Genomic DNA, 19086 nt, shown 5'->3' on the forward strand with positions numbered 1-19086 from the left:
TAACACCCCGGCCATGCTTGGGAAGCACATCACATGAGCTCAAGCTTTTAGGGTGTTGAAATCAGAGAAACTATTGGGAGTCAGACCTTTTTGACCACTAATACCAACTTCACCTACTGAGCCATATCACCACTTTCGCACATTCCTTTCATATATAAGCTGCTTTAAAGTATTCTTTACCCAGAAAAAAAAAATGTTCAATGAGATCAAAGGAATAACCCAGGTTTTTTATTTTTGCTTTTTGATTGCTTAAAATAATTTTAGGGTTTAAAGTTTTCATCTTAACATTATAGCTGAAAAATATTTAGCTAATTTCTCATTAATCTGGTATTTTTTGTAATCAAGTACGTTATTATAATACTTTTCACTCTAAATACACTGGTGCCCAGTTACTATTAGGCCTCTGGCTAGTCTATTGATTAGAAAGGTAATGTCAGCATATGCAGCTAGAAAAGTAGAAAACCAGTGGCTGGAAACGTGTATTTTTGACCCTCTGGTCATTCTGGTAGCCATTCATAGCCACAAGCTTGTGAGATACCTTTGGGCAGAACTGAGCCCAGAACATCAAAAGTCCCCGATAGGCCTTGCCCTACCCCTGCCCAGATGGGGAGGACCCCGCCTACTCAGTTACAATAGGCAACCAGCCAAGAAGTAAGGGGTAAGATGGGACTTTCCTTCTAGCTCACGCTGCCTTTCGCCAGGAAATATGGCCGCTGCGTGGACCTGCTCATCCAGAGGGGCCTGTCTAGGTCTGTCTCTTACTCTGTCCTGGGCAAGTACTTACAAGACAGCTAGGGTGACCAGAGATGCTGCCCTCACAATACCCCCATCTGCCAAGGCTCATTTAAAGAATGCATGTACCCATATGAAAGTGTATCAGTCTATTTTTATTATAAATAAAGAGTAATTTATGAGTCAAGGGCCTGGACTCTCTGAAACACCAAAGACCAACAAGTGAAATAATTTTAAAGAACAGCTCTAACTGAAAGCTCTTCAAAAGGTGTTGAATCAATATAACCAAACTGACCCAAGAAAGAAGGGCTGGGCTTGGGCAACCAAGGCAGTCAAGAGTTAAGGGTACAATAGAGGTGGGCTTGCCCCTAAGTTTGAGAAGCTTGGCTTTGAGACCAGGGATTGGGAAGCAACTGCTGGGAACCCCACTATGTTCCTCCTGAGAGGTGGGGCAGCCCAATCACTGTCCAGAGCAACTTGGTGCCCCACCAGCCTACAGCGTGGAAACACCCACACTCTGCTCTAGCCTAAACCTAACGTGTAATTGGGGTGGAAGCCGGAAAGGGAATAAAAGGGGGCATGGGGCCAGAGGCTCAGGATCAGGGCATTCATTCAGGCTTTGCTGCCAGGCTCCCTAGGAGAGGTCCCTACCAGTCTGCCAATGGGCACAGACATCAGAAAGAGTAGTCAATAGGGCAGTGCATGTGGGCTGGAGGTGGCCCACGTACCAGTCACGTTCTGGTCATAGCAGATCCTGAGAGAGGTGATATTTCTTGGAGCTACAAGCTGCTGGATCCGCTGCCTGCCTTCCAGCCCAGGCTCAGACCTGCGGTTGACAAGCTAGGTGTGACTGCCTGTTTCCTCAACTAAAGGTCCAGGTGGGATCTCTGGGGTATGGCCCTGGCCCACACACCCCCATTTCCTCCTAAAGGAAAGACAGGCATAGGCCTGAGCTGGGGCTGGTAGAAAGAGGACAAAATGATACTCACATAGGACAAGTCCTCAAGACCTCTGCCCAGGGCCCGCCCTGACATATAGCTGCTGTCAGAGCCACTGGATCCACTGGCTGATTGGCACTGGGATGACACCTCTGAGTCTTCAGGAGCTGGGGAGGAGGAAAGCGAGCTGTCACAGGGGAGGGCCAGACCCTAAGCAATGCCCTCTTGCTTCTGGCTAAGCCCAGACCTACTCAAAGACAGCTGGCTGCCCAGCTCCGCTTCAGCCTCCAGTGCTGCTTCTTCTGGGAAGCTGGTAGAATACAGGGGCCAGCGGAGTCCCAGAAGAGCCGGGTCTCTGTACAGATGCAGGTTGAGGGACCCCAGCATAGAGCAAGAGGCAGGGTCTCCAGGAAGGGAGCTCAAGGCCCCCAGATAGGGGCTCTCATAGTCAAACGGGGCCACAGCAACAGAGGCCCGAGAGCGAACTTCTGTGTAAGAGAGAGGGTCAGGTTGGGACAGGCCAGAGCCCACCTGGGCCAAGGTCCTGAAGGGAGCACAGGCTGACAGAGGTCATTATTATCTCCCATGCAGCATTCCACACCCGCACTCCCCTGTAGCCTGCCTGCTACCTCGGCACTTCAGGATGTAGTTGACAGTGCGGTCGTTGATAGCTTCCTCGCTGGGGTCGATGTCCTGCAAGGCCTTGTTCCCCACACCCATGGACACCATCTCAGCCATGCGAACCTCTGGGTGGAGAGTGAGCATAGGTGGGGCCTCTCTGGACATCAGCCTTGCCCTTAGGGCTCTGTGTCTACCACCCCCTTGAGTAACTCCTTCCTATACATCCATACCCAGCATATTAGCCATCCTGTGCACTGAGCCTTTCTGGTGCCATATTCTCCTCCCAACAATCCTGGGGACAGGTGTCATACTCAGGTTAACACTGTGTCCACAGTCGGGGACAGTGACAGCGGGACTGCCTGACTTTGAAGTTCCTTTCCTACACTGGCTGCTGCTGTTGGACCTCCCTGCTCCCAAGCATTTCCAGGTCCCTAGGCCCTGTATGGGGCCCTGTGGGACATAAGCTCTCCAGGAAGGGGACCGTTGGATGAAGTAGGGGCAGGGACCCACCCTTGTTGTAGATGGCCTGCCTCCAGAGCAGACGAGAAATGTCAGCTGTCCAAGCCTGCTTGGTGGCCAAGCTGGCAGCCTGCAGCACAAAGGTGTCCCTGGCCTTGCGACGGCGGAACCAGATCTCAAACCGCAGGTTGTTATCCCCACAGCACTCAGTGAGGCCCAAGTCTGCCGTCTGTGTGGCCAGGAGAGGGGCTTGGTGAGGCCAGAGGGGGTGAGGGTAGGGCAGGGAGCATAGGAGGGGTCGAGCGGGCCTACCTTGAAGGAACGCTTGTAGGCGTATGTGTCGATGCCCGTGGGTCCTCGGCGAGGCTTGCTGAAGAGCAGTAGCTCCTCAAAGAGGAAAACACGGCGCAAGGACTTACGGCGCCCAGCACGTACCATGAACTCATCCTGTCGCACCAGCTGACCCTGTTCCTTCAGGTTAACCTGCCAAGGTGGGGCCCAGTGAGTGCCCAGCCTCTCCTGCCCCCTCTCTTCACACCCACCGCACCTCCCCACCATGGCCTGGCATGACTCACATCACAGCCCTGGATGGCGTCCATAGCTAGCAGGTCATTGCCATGTCGCAACTGGAAGCGCACAAGGCTCTGGGCAGCCCGCAGGGCACTCAGCTCCTGCACAGCACCCCCGCAGGCCCTTGCCAGTTCCTGCAGCAGCAATGCATACTTGCTCATACGCTGGATGGGCTTCAGCAGGTAGGAGGCCAAGTCCAGGTGGTCCCCCAGTGCTTGCTGCTTGTCCTGGCAGGTGGGTAGGAGACCATCAGGTGGCTTCAAGGTACTTACTTCCTCCATCCCCTCCTCCCCTAGTCTCAGGCTCATCTACCTTGAAGAAGGAATGACCGAAGCTGGTCATCAGGGCATCAGAGCGAGGTTTATTCTTGCTGTAGAGTGCGTACATCCCAAGCTGCAACCTCTGTGAGGACACACAGATCAGTCCAGGTGCAAGGGGGCCAGATACCCTCAGCCTGAGAGGACCAAAATGCCAACAAACAATTCCCCGGAAGGTTTCCCCTGCAGATCCAGTCTGCCTGGCTTTGAATGAGGGGTAACCTGGAAAGAACAGGCACCTTGCCGAATGGGGCTTGCCCACAGGGCCTCTGCTCCTCCCATTGTCTTGGACCACCACTCTGGGCTCCCTCACCTTGGACTACTCCTTCTCTTGCTCACTACACTCAGCCACTTTGACCTGTCTTTTCCTTAACCACTGAGCCTCTTCCCTGCCCCAAAGCTTTACACTTGATCTTTCCTCTGGATAGAACGCTCTGAGTCCAGCCCCTCCCCTGGCCTCAGCCTCTCAAAGAGGCCTCTAACTGCCCCACCCCCCAACCCCACTACTAAATCACGATCATGTATATATCCTGATTATTTTCTTCCTGACCCCAACTACCATCTGGAATTACCTTTTTTACTTTTGTCTCCTCTACTAAACGTGATTACCTACAGGGACAGGGACCTTACTGGTCTTGCTCATAGCTATACCCAGCACAGACCCTGGCACCAGGCATGTGCTAAGATCTCTTTATCGAGCGTGGCAGAATCAGGTAGGGGCTGTGTGACCTGTGGGCTTACATGGCGCAGGAACGCATAGGCTACCCGGGATGGGTGCTGGGTACAGGCCTCCAGCTCACGCAGGAAGAAATGACAATGGAAGTCCCGCAGCTTCTCCAGGTTGCCAAAGAGGTGGGCACGCTGGCCACGGAGGCCCTGGGGCACATCGGGGCGATCCAGCTCAGGGAAGTAGTTCTCCACGGTGTAATCAAGAGCTCGGACATACTCCCGCTCCGTAGCCACCATCTCTGCCAATACCAGCTGGAGCCTACCAGACAGGTGGAGTCAAGATTCAAGACATCTCTCCTGCCACTGCCCTCCCTGCCCTGCCCTCTGCCTGCACCTGTTGGGGGTCCTGGGGTCAGAACTGCCTGGTGGAAGCATGGTAGGGGATGACCCTGGCTGGGCACCACCTTCAGCGTCTGGTCCGTGCGAAGCAGCCACAATAGCCGCATGGTGGCAGTGGTGGGCAGGCTCTCTGAGACTCTGCCCCAGATTCTGATCGAGGCTATATGCCTTCCTCAGGGGAGGGGTGGCAGATGCAGCAAGGAAACGGCTGACACACAGGCTAGCTGTGCTGCCCGTTGTGGTCGTCGTCAGTGGTGGCTTCAGTGCAGCCTCTAGCTTCTGGTCCAGGGCCAGCCAGGTGTCCTGGCATCGTGCCCAGGCCCAGCGGCACTCCTGGCGAATGCCCTCGGAGCCCAACCCTGTGGCCAGAGCCCACATCTTTCGGAAGTGGGCAGGAGGCAAGTCAGGGTGCTTGGTCCAATGCAGCTGCAGCCGTTGCAGCACGACCCCTGGGCGTTCCTGCTCCAGCTCTGCCAACACCCTCTGCCCCTCCTCAGCCCATGTCGAGGCCTGTAACACCAAGGCCAGAGAGGCACTGAAGGCAGAGCCCACCAAAACCATTGAGCCTTCTCTTCTACCCACTCCCCCAACCCCACAGAATGATGGCTCAGGCCACACCCCCAGTGGTTGAATTTTGGGGTCAGACCAAAGACAAGGAAAGAGAAGAGGCAGGATGTCCTGAAAGAGCTCAGGCTGTGGTGAAGCCAGGAAGCCACCCCTCCATCCCCACTGACCACCTGGAGCCAGGGACAGGACACCGCACCTACCTGCTTGAAAAAATGCAACAGCCTCTGAGCATCTGCCAGCAGCTGCCGCCGCTGGGCCAAAGCCCTGGAGAAGTCAGTCAGCTGGGCTTGCAGGGCCAGAAAGCGGGCCCCAGCAGCGCCCAGCTCAGCAGCCTCCCAGCCAGCCAGTGGCTGCAGAAACCTCTCCCCTCGCCGGACCTGCTCCTGGAGACAAAGACTGGGCTTAGCAAATCTGGGCCATGGTCTAGCCCCTGAGGAGTCCTTTCCACAGATATCTACACGTCATTGTCGAGTCTCTCTTGTGACTGAAGACCCTCCCCCCACACCCCCATCCACTCCCCTGTCTCTGTGCCTCTCTACACAAACTTCCTGGAGAAATTATTCTCCTCGGTATCAGGTATCACTGTTTCTTCACCTCATCAGCCTAGTGCAACCTCACTGCCACCTCCATCCCCAGCAATTGTCAGGCTTCGTCTGACCATTGCTCAGCAGCCTCCAATCCTCTCTCTTACAGCTCCCCGACTCCTCCCCACTCACCCTATTCTCCTCCTGCTCCCCATCCCTCACCAGAGCCATTCAACACTGGTGTTCCTGAACACAGTCCACACTTTCTCTCCTCAGGCAATCTTATGTGACCGTCAAATATCATCCACACACCTATGTCCACCAAGTGACCCTGTATGGCCAGGTCTTTCTTCTGAGTTCCAGGCCAATCCCCATGGGTCTCAGTCCCTTATGGTCATCTCCAGAGCACACCCAAGACTGGACTGATGAATCCCCTTGCCTCAGAAGGCCCTTGTCTCCTGGTTGCTCTCTCAGAAGAGACGTCCACTCACCCCTACAACCTCCCTCTCCTTCTTTTTTTGCTTTTTAATTTTATTTGAGAAAGAGACAGCACACATGTGCAAGCATGGGAGGGGGGTGAAGGGAGAGAGAGAGAGAGAGAGAGAGAATCCCCAGCAGGGATTCTAGGATCACGACCTGAGCCAAAATCAAGAGTCAGACGCTCAACAAACTGTGCCACCCAGGCACCTCTTCCCTCTCCTACTTACCCCACATAGCAAATCCCGGCAATTTCTAAAATCAGTCTCCTCTGCCACCATCTGGCTAGAGAAAGCATCATTCCCACTGGGCCATTAAAATGCCTCTGTGGACTCTACATGTCAGTCCTTCAAATCACTGTCTAACCAAAAACTAAGATAATGTTCGTAGAACATGCATGTGATTGTGACTTTTCCACTTAAATTTTATACTGCTACGGGACCCAGCAATCTGGCCACTGTTTTTCCAGCTTCATTTTACCTCATCTTATTTCACTCTCTCTCCTTCTACTGCCCTGCATTTCAACCTCACTATCCTTCTTATGACTCCTCAGGCAAGCCGTGCTCCTTCCTACCACAGAACCTTTGCACATGCTCTTTGTTCCCTCAGCTGGGAATGTCTCTCAACCCAATCCCTCTTTCTCCTGGTTAACCTATTCTTCAGCTCTCATCTCAAAAGTCAGTATCTCAAGAAAGCTAGACCAACACCCCTTCTGTGTCAGGTCTTTTTTTTTTTTTTAATTTTTTTTTTACGTTTATTTTTGAGACAGAAGGAGACAGACCATGAACGGGGGAGGGTCAGAGAGAGAGGAAGACATAGAATCCGATGTAGGCACCAGGCTCTGAGCTGTCAGCAGAGCCCGACGTGGGGCTCGAACTCACGGACTGTGAGATCATGACCTGAGCCGAAGTCGGACGCTTAACCGACTGAGCCACCCAGGCGCCCCTCAGGTCTTTTGTAATAAACTCAGAACCACCTACGTTCTTTCCGAAGCTTTTGCCTCAGTTTGCAATCACACATACATGGCTCTGAACCTTTGACTACAACTGATGTCTGCTGGATTGTAAATTCCAAGAGAGAAATGGATAGATTTGCTCCCACCCATCCTGCATTCCTAGTCCCTAGCAAACTGACCCAATACCTAGGGAATAAACAAGTAACCAAACTCACCTGAGCAACCTGGTCCAGCTCCTGAAAAGGGCCTTGGGCCTGGAGCAGCATGTCCAGTGAGGGCTCCCTTAGCTCCTCAAGTGCTGGCCAGCCCACCTGCTGTAGCCATACTTCAATCTGGAGGGGCACAAACAGGGAAAAGAATGCTGCTGTGGGGTGAAGGTCATGCTTGAGATCAGAGGCAGGGCCCATCTGAGCAGATAGTTCCCACCTGGTGCAGCCTGCCCTCCTGGGCCTCCAGAGTCTGGACCAACTCTAGTGCCTGTACTCGCCGGTTGCTCTGCAGGGTCAGTTGGTGCAGCAGTCCATCTACATGGCCATAGAGCTCATCAACTTCATCCACTGCTGGCCTGGGACAGGGTACATGGTCTTACAACTCCTATTAGATACCTTGTTTCACTCCACCCTGTCCTGGGACCACAATCCTGGCTCGTTCTGAGCCAGCCAGCTGAGTCCTTGGCATGAAATATGGTGGGCTGGGGCAAGAGCGGGGATTTGAGTTTGCGTCTACCTGTAGTCTGGGCTCAGGGTCACCTCTGGGACCTCTTGCTTCAACCATGCCAGCTCCAACCCCCCCTGGAACTGTAGCCATGCTAGCCAGGGCGAGTCTAGCACGTGCTGCATCAGGACTTGTGTCTGCTGGAGCAGCCGACCAACTTCCTATGATTAAGGGCAACAGTCAGTGGAGGTGAACATCGGAGAAAAGGAGGAAGATAGGGAGCATCTGGAGAGGTGTTGAGGGGATACTCACCCCAGACTCCATGGGCTGGGGCACAGCCTTCATGCTCTCAATGGCCTCCTGGAGCAAGGCACAAACCACCTGGAAGCTTTGCAGTAGGGCTTCCAGACGCTGTGAACAAGGGTAGGCATGACCAGAGTAGTGCAGTGCTGGTCCCAGGCATCCTGGATCCCAGGCCACTGCAGCCAGCTTTGCACTGCTCAAACCAACCCAGGAGAGACTCCTCTGCTGGCCAGGTTGCCTGCCACCCACCCTATGCCCTGACCCACTGCACTGACCATCCGGAAGTCCAGCCAGGTCTGGTGGCAGTAAGGCAGGCCTCCTCCCATTGAAGCTGGCAACCGAGAAGTGGAGATGTAGGTCAGCAGGCTCTGATGAGAGGGCAGCTGCTGCAGCTGCAAGAAAAGACGGTGTAATGGCTCCTGCCTGGTGGGAAAGCATCCCACCTCCACCCCTAGCCAAAATGGCTCAGTACCTGCAGCCTGGGAGGAACCTCCTCTGGCATCTTTCCCACCAGCAGCACCTGGTATACTGACCCTGGGGCTGCTTCCTGCAAGGAATTTGAGTTTAGCCATGTCCCCAACCCTATTTATTTATTTTTTTTTTCAACATTTATTTATTTTTGGAACAGAGAGAGACAGGAGGGGCAGAGAGAGAGGGAGACACAGAATCAGAAACAGGCTCCAGGCTCTGAGCCATCAGCCCAGAGCCTGACGCGGGGCTCGAACTCACGGACCGCGAGATCGTGACCTGGCTGAAGTCAGACGCTTAATCGACTGCGCCACCCAGGCGCCCCTCCCCAACCCTATTTAAAAGGAATGGCTGAAGGCAGGGGAAGATACAACCCTGTACTCACTTGTAGTTGGCTGAGCCCCCAGAAGAGAGAAGAACTTGGGGAACAAACTCGGGCATCCACCAGCACGGTCAATCCCAGGGCCTGTACTTCAGGCCTAAAGAGGCAGACTTCAGTTAAGTATCTAATTCCCCAACCTTGCCACCTCCTGGCTCCAGCTCCCCCCAACCTCCTCTCTATAACCTGGGAATGCTTCGCAGGTAGAGCAGGAGGCGGATAAGTTCATGGCTATTGCACTTGGGGTAGAGCCAGGCTGGGCTATGGGCACACAGAAGCAGCACTGCCCGGCCTTCTACATCCCGAGTCCCTGTGGGGAGAAGACAATGAACACCTGCCCAATCAAGTCACCCCACTTCCACTACCTCCAGTCTCTCCCAACTACCTGGTAAGGTAGCCATGCCACTGGCCAGCAGCTCCCAGGAGAGGTCTTGGGCCAGGAGGTAATTAGCAGGCTTAGGGAGGTAAGATCCACTGGGGTCTTGGGAAGAAAAATGGCTTGGGTGTGCATTGGGCACTCACCCAGAGACCCCTCCTCAGACCTGGGCTTCAGCCTGAGTAGGGTCAGAGCCCTCCCCCAGTCTTGGTACCCATCTTTAGGAACCTCCACTTGACTTCCTTGGCCCAGCCTCCCTTACCTGGCTCCAGTAGTTCTGAAGATGTCTCAGATAAAGGGCCTCCAAGGTCCACAGGATCGCTGTCCAACCCCTCAGGACCCAAGCCAGCTGGCACTAACCTGTCTGGAACTTGGTCTCTTGCCAAGTCTCCCCCTCGACTATCACTCTTGCCCTGTGCGAGACTGAGGTGGGAGGACACTGGACATGGGAGGCTCTCCACTCTAGATGGGGTGGGTTCCTCTAACTGAACTGAGGAACCTCCTAATGTGTCCCCCTGCCCTTCCCCCGGCCCATCTGCAGCCATCGGTCCTAGGGGTGACTGAAGATCCCCAGGCACGGAGCTGCCAAGAAGCACTTCTCCCTGAGCTGTCCCTGCTGGTGATCTTGGAGGATTAGGGTCCTTAACCTGCACGTGGGGAACAGGTTCCTCCTCATCCCAGGCATCCCTGAAACTGCACACAGCAAACCTCGAGTCAGTGGCGTGTCCCTGGGAGTCTGGGGACGTATCCCCAACTTCCAAGGGCCCTTCCATCACCCTCTCCTTAAGAGTAGGCCTGCTCAGGACAAGTGGGAGAGGGGCTGGGCCCTCACTGTGAGGCTTCTGCTCGTCCAGGAAATGGATTGAAGATGTTCCGGTAGGGCTCGGTGGGTGACCCAGATAGAAGGCACTAGGCCACAGGAGGGGCCAGTCTTGGTGCCCGGGTAGAGGTACAGCGCAAATGCGCCTGAAGTTCAGGCCTGAAACGACAGAGAATGACAAGGATCTGTCCCCGCGCGTCCGTGCTCACATCAGCCTCAGCCAAGAGCGCCCCCACGCTCGGACGCACACTCACCACCACGCTTGGCCGGCCTACGCATGTGGCACGCTCAAGGCGTGGGCGCGGGGCTGCCTCCTGCTGACGCCCGCCCAACCCGGCCCTGCCTCGCCGCAACACTCGCACACCCCATCCCTCGCCTGTCTTTAGCCCTCACACCCCCGCACGCGGAACCGCGAAGCCGAGAAGCCGCACATCCGAGCCCTCGAACCTTCCACACCGCCATGGACGGCGGGTACAGCGTGACGCCCCGGCGTCCACTGGCGCCGCCTCCTGGCCGCGGGGAGGGAACGCAGGGCGGCGGAAGACCCGGCACCGCGTCGCCCCCTAGGGGCCGGAGGACAGAGCTACATCCCACCCCCAGGCCCGACGGCAGCTGCCCCGACTCCAGTGAAAGCACTGAGGCGCGCGGCCCTCGCAGCGTCCTAAGCCCGCCGCCGCCTCCTCCCACCCTCCGGGCCAGGCGGCTTGGCTCCACTCCCACCTTCGGGGCCCGCTTACTTGACTCGACTGCTCTATCGGCCCGGAGGAGCAACGACTACCAGCCCAGCCGTTCCAAGGTGCCCACTCTCCGGACTGCTGGAGAGCGCCAGAAGCGGTCCGCCCGCCGGGAAAAGTGGTGTAGATGCCCGGAGGGTGCATGAGTGGGTGCCTGGGCCGGGAGGGTCGAGGGAAAGGGTTTTTGGGAGTGGGGGGAATCTGCTCTTGAATGCACGAAGTATGGGCGGGGGGGGGGGGGGGGGGCGTGCCCCACTCTCTGTCAGCAAAACTGGGAGCATTCACAACTCACGAGAAGAAAAGTGTGGGCCCAAGATCCCAGGAGTCCCCTGGAAAGAGAAACTTCCTAAGCCCAAACCAGCAGCTTGGGGCTGCTGGGAACCAGTAGGGGTATCTTCATGGAGGGTAGGAGGAAAGGGCCCCTCCTTTGCAGTCCTCAATCTTCTGCCCAGGCCCAGGCCCCAAGACACAGGTTTGTATGATCCCAAGACCAGATGGGGGACTGCTGTCTGGGCTGGAGGGAGGATGGGGGCAGGGAGGCCTCTGGGGTAGGAACTACCCAGGCCTGCGAGAATCCACCAGGCCCAGACCCTCCACTCTGGTGCATTCCTGTCACTTTCACCTACACCCCCTCCCCACAAAGTCCAGCCAAGGAGGCTGGGACTGGGGTCAGGGTCCTGGAGCCAGAGATACTAACCCAGGCCTGCTCTTGCACTTACCTTTTGGGTGAGCTCCAGCAACTCAGTTCTCTTTAAGCCTTACTTGCCTGTAAAAAAAGAAAGTCATTCCTTTTTTTCCCCCTGGGGTTGCCACAGGACTCGGAAAGACCCTCCCATATGTCAATGTCCACTCGCTGCCAGCATTTGGGCTATAGTCATGCCCTCCCCATCATTTCACCCTCAGTCAGGGGATCCTGAACTGGTGAAAGTTACCTGGAGACTTGACCTGTGAGATCCCTCCCAGCTCAGAGGTATGAGGTCCCTTTAGGGCATGTGTGCCTGGCCTGACACTCCCCAAAATTTGTGGGAAGATTGTAAGAAGGTAGGCTGTGTGGCCAGAAGAACACACTGTGCCCACAACAGCCCTTGGTTCCTGGGAGGGGAGGGGGCAGTGGGTACAATGACTTCCTTGGCTCTAAAGCATGAGCCTGGAAGTTGCCGGAGGAGCAAACCAGAGTGTCAGAAGCAGGCACAGTGGGAACAGCATCCTGCCCGCCCCATCCTAGCTGCCACATCAGTCCCCAAAGTCCAGATTCTCAGACCACGTTCCTAGGAGCCTTCTTCATGAGCTGATCTGGCTGCCAGAGGAGCTTTGGAATTGTCCTGCTCCATCCCCAGCTCCCAGCCGGGTCCTCTGGTCCCACCCTCCTAGAGCTTTAGTGAGCATCAGGACCAACCTTGGCTCCCTCCCCAACTGTCCCAGGGCCGCCCCATTGAGTCATTGCCTCCTGCTCCCTCCCTCTCCTTCTGTTGCCCACTGTCTGCCCACCTCCAGCCACCAGCCAGGCCTCCTAAGAGCCCTAAGAGCTGGGGAGACCTGCTGGCAGGCACACATACCCCTTCAATACCAGAAGCAGGTAAGAGTCCCCAAGCCACAGGCCATAGCTGACCCCAGCACTGCTGGGCACAGGCAGACAGATTGAGGGTCAGGGTCAGGCCTTAGTTTATTCACTCCACAATACAATGTGCATTGTAGCTACATCAAAACAGTGTTGTCACTTCTGTACTTCCAGCACTTAACATATGGCCTGGCATAGAACAAATGCTTAGGGGCGCCTGAGAGTGGTCACGTTACTCCTGTCCCCATGAGGCTCCCTATCCTTGAGCCAGATGTAAACCAGAGTCACAAATAGATTCAGAGGCTCAGTCTGAAAAGGAAACAGAAAAGGCAAAGAGCTGCAGGATGCACAGTCCTAGGATGGCAAAGATATAGATAGAAATGGGGACATACTGAGGCCCAGAGGGGAACACTGGGGGCTGGACCTGGAACAAGCCCAGGCTGCTGACCACAGGAGGCTGTATGGGCTGAGTTTGCAGGACTGAGCAGTGACTCATGGGGCCCATCTCTGTGGCTCTGCTGGCAACAAAAACTACTCACAACAGCTTTTTCCACTGAGATCATAAAATAGGGTTGGACCTCCCTCTCTTGCCCCTTCCCTAGCCTTCCCTCAGCCTCCCATTCTTTGCCAACATGAATCAATCAAAAACAGGAGAGGGGCTATGGGCCTAGTGATAAGAGACCCAAAGTCATTGCACTCACTCCATCCCAAAACTTGCACACTCTCTTAAGTACTGCCCTAGATAGCAAGGGTGACAATATCCCCAAACCTTCCAGATCTCTCTCACTTTGGGCCAAAATAAACTCCAAACTCCATACTGGCCTGAAAAACTCATCTGATCACAAATCTTGTCTGTTTCCTCTACCTGGAAAGCCCATGCCCATCTCCCCTAGTCAAAATCCTTCTTCCTTCAAGGTCTGGATGCAGCTCAGGGTGCCCTGAAGGCCATGTCTGCCATCTTGCCCAGTTAGGTGGTGAACCGCAGACAAGCCCCTGACTTGCTCACTCTCCTACATCCCAGGTGCCTGCCTCTCCCTGGCTGTGTTCACCTGCTTCCTCCCCCTCTATCTCTGACTAACTCTGTCTTCCTGGCTGTCCCACCATCCTTAGTTACCCAGAACCAAGCCAGGAGCTGCCTGTACCCTCTCACCTACACCTTTGGTAGTGTGATTGTGTGAATTTGACTTCTACTACGTTTCTAATCTAGAAATTCTCAAAGGATGTGGTCTCTGTTGTCTCCCTTGAAGGGAGCTGATTAAGATTACAGATTTCTGAGGGGTACCTGGGTGGCTCAGTCAGTTGAGCATCCAACTCTTAATTTCAGCTCAGGTCATGACCTCACAGTTTGTAGGTTCAAGCCCTGCATTGGGCTCTGTGCTGATGGTGCAGATCCTGCTTGGGAATCTGTCTCCCTCTCTCTCTGTCCCTCCCCCGCTTCTGCATGTATGCTCTCAAAATAAATAAACTTAAAAAAAAAAAGATTACAGATTTCTGGGTCTGCGTAGCCTTGCTGAGTCAGAACCTTAGGGCAGGCCCAGGAATCTGCATGTTTGACAGATTCTCAGTGATTGTGATTCTAAAGTCTGAGAATGGCTGCCTGCCCTCTCCAGCGTCTTCATGTCCCCAGGCTGCTTGAACAGATACAGGCCTCCCATCCCCAGCCTTCTTTCCTACCAGTCCATCCTCTACCTGGGGTTTCATTCATTCCATCTGACACCAATTGCGTTTGAGCTCCCAAAAAGCACATTACTGCCCACACCACACTCCAGATCACAATTCTCCCAGACCAACTTTCTGCCACCTCTGAAATTCAGCAGTGTCACCCCTCAAGCCTTTGTGTCCCTGGCTGGTCTCTCCAGAGTACAACACCCACTGCTCCTAGCTTTTTGCCATGTGTGCTCTGGGCGTCCTTTGTTTATGCTGTTCTACCTGGAATGCACCCACCCAGCTTTGCCTATACTGTCTGAATCCCTACACACATTCTCACCCACACTAGCTCCTCCCAAAGCCTTCCCAAATCTCCTCAGGGCCCCACAGCACTTTCCTTGCTCCTTGCCTTGCGATATAAGACCTGTAGTGGCATGGGGTGCCCAGGTGGCTCAAAATACTTCTTGGGGTACCTGGGTGGCTATTGGCTGATTTCAGCTCAGGTCATGATCTCATGGTTTGTGAGATGGAGCTTTGCATTGGGCTCTGTGCTGGCAGCATAGAGCCTGCTTGAGATTCTCTCTCCCTTTCTCTCTGCCCCTCCTGAGCATGTTCTCTCAAAATAAACTTTAAAAAAAAGAACTGTAATGGCAAACATTTATGATCCCTTACTGTGGGCCATGCTGTGTACTAGATTCTTATTTTGTCATTTCATCCTGACAGCAAACTTATAAAATAACTGTTATTCTGTCTTAAAGATGAGGACACTGAGGCTCACAGAGTATATGTAGCATGCCTAAGCTGACATAACTGTCAAGTGGACTGTTTAACTACCAGGCCCTATCACTGCCAAGTATAAATAATGTGAGGGCAAAGCTCAAGTCACTCCTCCTCCCATTTTCCCATTCATAACACAGAAAAAGTAAATGCTTGTTGACTAAATATGTAACCTTCACAGCATCCAGAGTCCTTCAGATGTATAGAAATAGAAAGTAGGTTAGTGATTACCTAGGGCGGGGCAGTAGGGGATGAGGAGTGGCTGCCAATAGGCACAGGGTTTTCTGGGGATAATTAAAATGTTCCAAACTTAGATTGTGATGAGGGTTGCACAACTCATAAATATATTAAAAACCACCAATCTGTATATTTTAAATGGGTAAGTTTTATGGTATATTATATACTATATGTTATATAACTATATGTTTTATATATATAGCATATGTCATATCTCAATAAAGTCGGATGTTTTCTTAAAAGTTCTTCAGACACAGTGGAAATTAAATTTGGGACTGCTATTACCTAAGGGTCTCCTTTCTGTTCCTAGATGTTTTTGGACCCCACACTACCTAATTTGTAGTGTAAACTTATAGGGTAACCAGCTCCCTGGATATTGGCCTCCCATCTGCCATGTGCAGAGTATTTCTGTTTATTTGTCCTACACCTGCCTCCAGGTTTTCAAGGAAGGCTTATCTGGTCCCAGTATGTAGTGGCTGCATCTTTGGGTACCTGGGGATCTATCTTCTGGGGTCTCTTTCCCTGCTGGTCTCCCCATTTTCTGTGACCCTGTGCCCATACAGTGATCCCTGGACTACTACTGCAGGCCCCCTGCTCAGGGGACCATATTGGGAAGGGAGGAAGGAGAAGGGAAGAGGGCCAGCACGCCTAACAGTCCTTCCCAGGATCTCCCTCCATTCTCTATCCTAAAAGCCCCAAGGCAGGCAGTTGCAAGTTTCTGCTTCCCTCACTAGATACCCCAGTTGCTCCCACCCCCACCCCTAGAGCCACCCCCCCATGGACACAGGACACCCATCCATCTGAGAGATATTTAATGTGTCTCAGGTTCAAGATACAAGACACAAAGCAGGTATTAACCCCAGGAAAGTTACCTGCCACCCAGTCAGCCCCCTTATTACTTCAGCCAGGCATCCCAGCTCCCAGAGAAGTGGAGTGGTGGCCCTGGAATACCTGGCTTCTTTCCTATTTGGGGAATGTCAAGGTGGTAGTGTCCCAGAGGCCACTATCTCCCCTCCTTAGAAAATATAGACCCAGAGATCTGAAAGTTCCAGACTTGGATGCAGAGCAGCATATCTTCAGAATGACCCCTGCCAAGAAACAGCCCTGATCTGAAGCCAGGCCCAGCCCTGTGGCCTTGATCCTGTAAAAGAAAGAACTATGGCCCCAATAAATGTCAGCAAAGTGTAGGAGATAAAGCAAGAAGTGGACACAGATTCCCACTGCCCCTCAAAAATTGGCTATAGGTAGCTGACCCAACAGGTAACAAAGCCTAAGGTTGAGACCTGCTCCACCTCCCACCCCAGTGCCTCTGAGGACCAGCCCCTCAAGGAGCCTCATTGCCAGGGTACTGTCCTTGAGCTGGTGCTGGGGTGAGTGAAGGGCAGGAAAGGCCAGCATTAGCTGTGGAATGATACCTTGCTTTGGGGGCAGGAACAGCTGCCTAGAGTGACTCCCGGGGGGTCCACTGGGGAAAGAGCATCAGCTTCCCAACTGGGTGGGCCTAGCTCCTAGAAGCTCTGGACTGGGTCTTTAGCCAGGGTAAGGGCCTTAGTGAAAGGGAAGATGGCAGGAATTAGGAGCAGGGAGGGTAGTGAAAGTGTCGCTGTGAGGACCAGCTCAACACCCTTCTGACCTGCCACAAGAAAGCCCAGTTGCTAGTTCAGGCTCCTCTGGCCCCCTGTCAGGCTAAGTGGGCTCCTCTGCCTCTGCCTATTGCCCAGGGAAGACTTCCCATGGGGGATCCAGCCTCCTACTCCTCCTTGACTCCTTGAGTCTTGGGCTACAGCCGGCTACCTTTGTTGAACTGGATGCACCAGTGGGAGTTGGCTGTGCCTGGACTAAGATGGGTGCGGTCCTCATATCCCATGAGGGGCTGTAGCTCCTGCTGCTGGGGGATGTCAGCGCTGCTTTCACTGCGAGAGCGGCCAGCTTTGGCCAGGCTTGGGGGAAAGGCGAAGCTAGGGCGTGGATCATACGGCAGGTTGAAAGGGTGCTGAGGCTCTTCAGCAGCCAGTGGGCAAGGAGGCAAGCGGGTCACAGTTGGGGCTTGGGTACAGGGTGGGGATGCCAGGCTCTCCAGGGATGAGATGCTTTGGTTCCAGCCTGTCTGCATGTCCACAGGCACAATCTTGGTGGTTTCCGAGGACACGTAGACTGCCAGATCTCCCTGACCACTCTTCCAGGGTAGCTCCTTCTCTGCACAGGTTGGGGAGGGGGGGATGATGCGTGGGCTTGGGCACACCTCAAGGCTCCCTAGGGACAGAGAATGCACACGAACTCATTAGTAACACATTGGAATCCTTCTCAAGTATAACTGCATTTTTATAAATAAATTCATTCCACATTTGCCCTATTACATCCATTTGTGTAATTAGTTGATGAATGCCTTGCTGAGGGAAAGCACTATAGCTGGTTTTGCTCTCATTGTATCCTCAGCACCTAGAACAGGCCTAGGCACATAGTAGTTGCTTGGCAAATACTGACTAAACAAATGAAAATAACTAAAGCAAGAGAAAGCAGGAGCCAGGCAGGAAAAAAGCAAATCTGTGATCAGCCCTCACCGAGTTGCAGCACTGGCATAAGAAACCATATCCTGCCAGGCCCATCCCAGAGGAGACAGCAATGAGGGTGAGGAATATCTCAAGGCTCTACACCAAAGGCTTTGGTGCTGGACACCCTGCCTGAGCACCCATAACAGCCCTTTAGTGGGACAGAGCCCAGGAGTGTGAGCTCATGCAAACCCAATAGTAGGCTAACACTGTGCCACAAAGGGGACCTGAGCCAGGAGTCCCAGGACTGCTGGCAGCCAGGATGGAAGACTGGGCCACTGCATGGCAGGAAGTTGGAGGTTCTGAAAGAGGAGACCTGGGAAAGAGAAACCCCTGGACACCTACCACCCCCTGCTCTCCAAGTCAAGCATGATGCCTTGCGTATAACAGGTGCACATACATACCTGCTCATTGATAAAGTCCTGAGCAGTCAAGTACAGTATGAAATGTATTGATGCTGTGATTGGAAGTAAAACTACCTCTCTTAAAAGACCTGGAATATTACATTTTCACAACAACGACCAAACTAAAACAACAAAAGAATTCAGTCTTCACCTTTGGAGGATGTTTCATTGGTTTGAAAACTGATTAGTGAAAGGAATAAAATCAAGCATTTATCTATTCCAGTATGAACTGTACCTCAAAGTAACAAAGTCATTGACGAGAAGTTTTTTTAATAGAAGAATTGCTAGTAACGCAGACGAAAAAACAATGTAGAATATGACCACTGTACAACCCTGGATGAAATGTTGGATCTAGCAATGATCATCAGTGACTGCTAAGACTGGTGAAACACTGATGGCGAACTTCATAATGGACGGGGCTAACATCTGAACCCAACGATCAGTATTAACCTCACAAAAGAGAAACAATGACATGGGATGTGTTTCCTGATGTGATACAAACTACACCATCACTGCTTCTCAAGTAAGTACTCTTACCAAAACATCTAAACTGAAATCTGATCTAGATTTAATTGCTGGTTTAAAGGAAATATAAGGAATGGTGGAACATATTAAATTATGCTTTGGGGATGCAATTAACAAAATCCAGACAAGGAAAGACTGTGGGACAAATAACCAGATTATTTCAATAAATACATTGGAGGGGGGCGCCTGGGTGGCGCAGTCGGTTAAGCGTCCGACTTCAGCCAGGTCACGATCTCGCGGTCCGTGAGTTCGAGCCCCGCGTCGGGCTCTGGGCTGATGGCTCGGAGCCTGGAGCCTGTTTCCGATTCTGTGTCTCCCTCTCTCTCTGCCCCTCCCCCGTTCATGCTCTGTCTCTCTCTGTCCCAAAAATAAATAAACGTTGAAAAAAAAAATTTTTTTTTTTTTTAAATAAATACATTGGAGGGAC

The 19086-nt window shown here is 53.2% G+C and overlaps 3 protein-coding genes across 13 annotated transcripts in view; 1 reads left to right on the forward strand and 2 right to left on the reverse strand.

Annotated features, from left to right (window-relative positions):
* Positions 1–919, forward strand: part of KCTD19 (potassium channel tetramerization domain containing 19) — a 31992-nt gene extending 31073 nt beyond the window's left edge. For 3 of the 4 annotated variants that reach the window (XM_086689182.1, XM_086689185.1, XM_086689186.1), the window contains one exon: positions 682–919. In XM_086689182.1, coding sequence (XP_086545308.1) covers positions 682–795 — 114 coding nt within the window. In that variant the 3' untranslated portion in view covers positions 796–919. The remainder of the gene's footprint in view (positions 1–681) is intronic. The other variant, XM_086689183.1, reaches the window with a different exon arrangement.
* PLEKHG4 (pleckstrin homology and RhoGEF domain containing G4) lies at positions 867–11731 on the reverse strand. 2 transcript variants are annotated; one of them, XM_086689181.1, is made up of 22 exons: positions 11682–11731; positions 9671–10387; positions 9418–9513; positions 9219–9342; positions 9039–9132; positions 8658–8732; positions 8461–8577; positions 8195–8293; positions 7955–8103; positions 7655–7793; positions 7444–7560; positions 5473–5655; positions 4701–5215; positions 4379–4625; positions 3633–3722; positions 3326–3547; positions 3063–3233; positions 2802–2979; positions 2300–2416; positions 1922–2158; positions 1722–1837; positions 867–1558 (listed from the first exon to the last, which is right to left on the reverse strand). In XM_086689181.1, the coding sequence occupies exons 2-22, from the start codon at positions 10179–10181 to the stop codon at positions 1553–1555; spliced, it is 3603 nt and encodes a 1200-aa protein (XP_086545307.1). In that variant the 5' UTR covers positions 10182–10387; positions 11682–11731; the 3' UTR covers positions 867–1552. The 2 variants fall into 2 exon arrangements, with proteins under 2 accessions (XP_086545307.1, XP_086545306.1); XM_086689180.1 differs by lacking the exon at positions 11682–11731 and adding an exon at positions 10676–10783.
* Positions 11732–15976: 4245 nt separating this feature from the next.
* The window catches only part of SLC9A5 (solute carrier family 9 member A5), a 32349-nt gene continuing 29239 nt past the window's right edge, over positions 15977–19086 (reverse strand). For all 7 annotated transcript variants that reach the window (XM_086689192.1, XM_025920524.2, XM_025920523.2 and 4 more), the window contains one exon: positions 15977–17434. In XM_086689192.1, the coding sequence (XP_086545318.1) occupies positions 16962–17434 (473 nt within the window). In that variant the 3' untranslated portion in view covers positions 15977–16961. The remainder of the gene's footprint in view (positions 17435–19086) is intronic.

This window comes from Puma concolor, chromosome E2 (assembly GCF_028749965.1).
Source record: "Puma concolor isolate L17-30 chromosome E2, mPumCon1.1.hap2, whole genome shotgun sequence".
Classification (NCBI taxonomy): Eukaryota; Metazoa; Chordata; class Mammalia; order Carnivora; family Felidae; genus Puma; species Puma concolor.

Coding starts and splice junctions, on each gene's coding strand:
- PLEKHG4 (XM_086689181.1), bottom strand. CDS start 10,181: ATGGAAGGGCCCTTGGAAGTTGGGGATACGTCCCCAGACTCCCAGGGA. Junction 3,548..3,632: donor TCGGTCATTCCTTCTTCAAG/GTAGATGAGCCT, acceptor CCCACCTGCCAG/GACAAGCAGCAAGCACTGGG. Junction 2,980..3,062: donor CCTACAAGCGTTCCTTCAAG/GTAGGCCCGCTC, acceptor CTGGCCACACAG/ACGGCAGACTTGGGCCTCAC.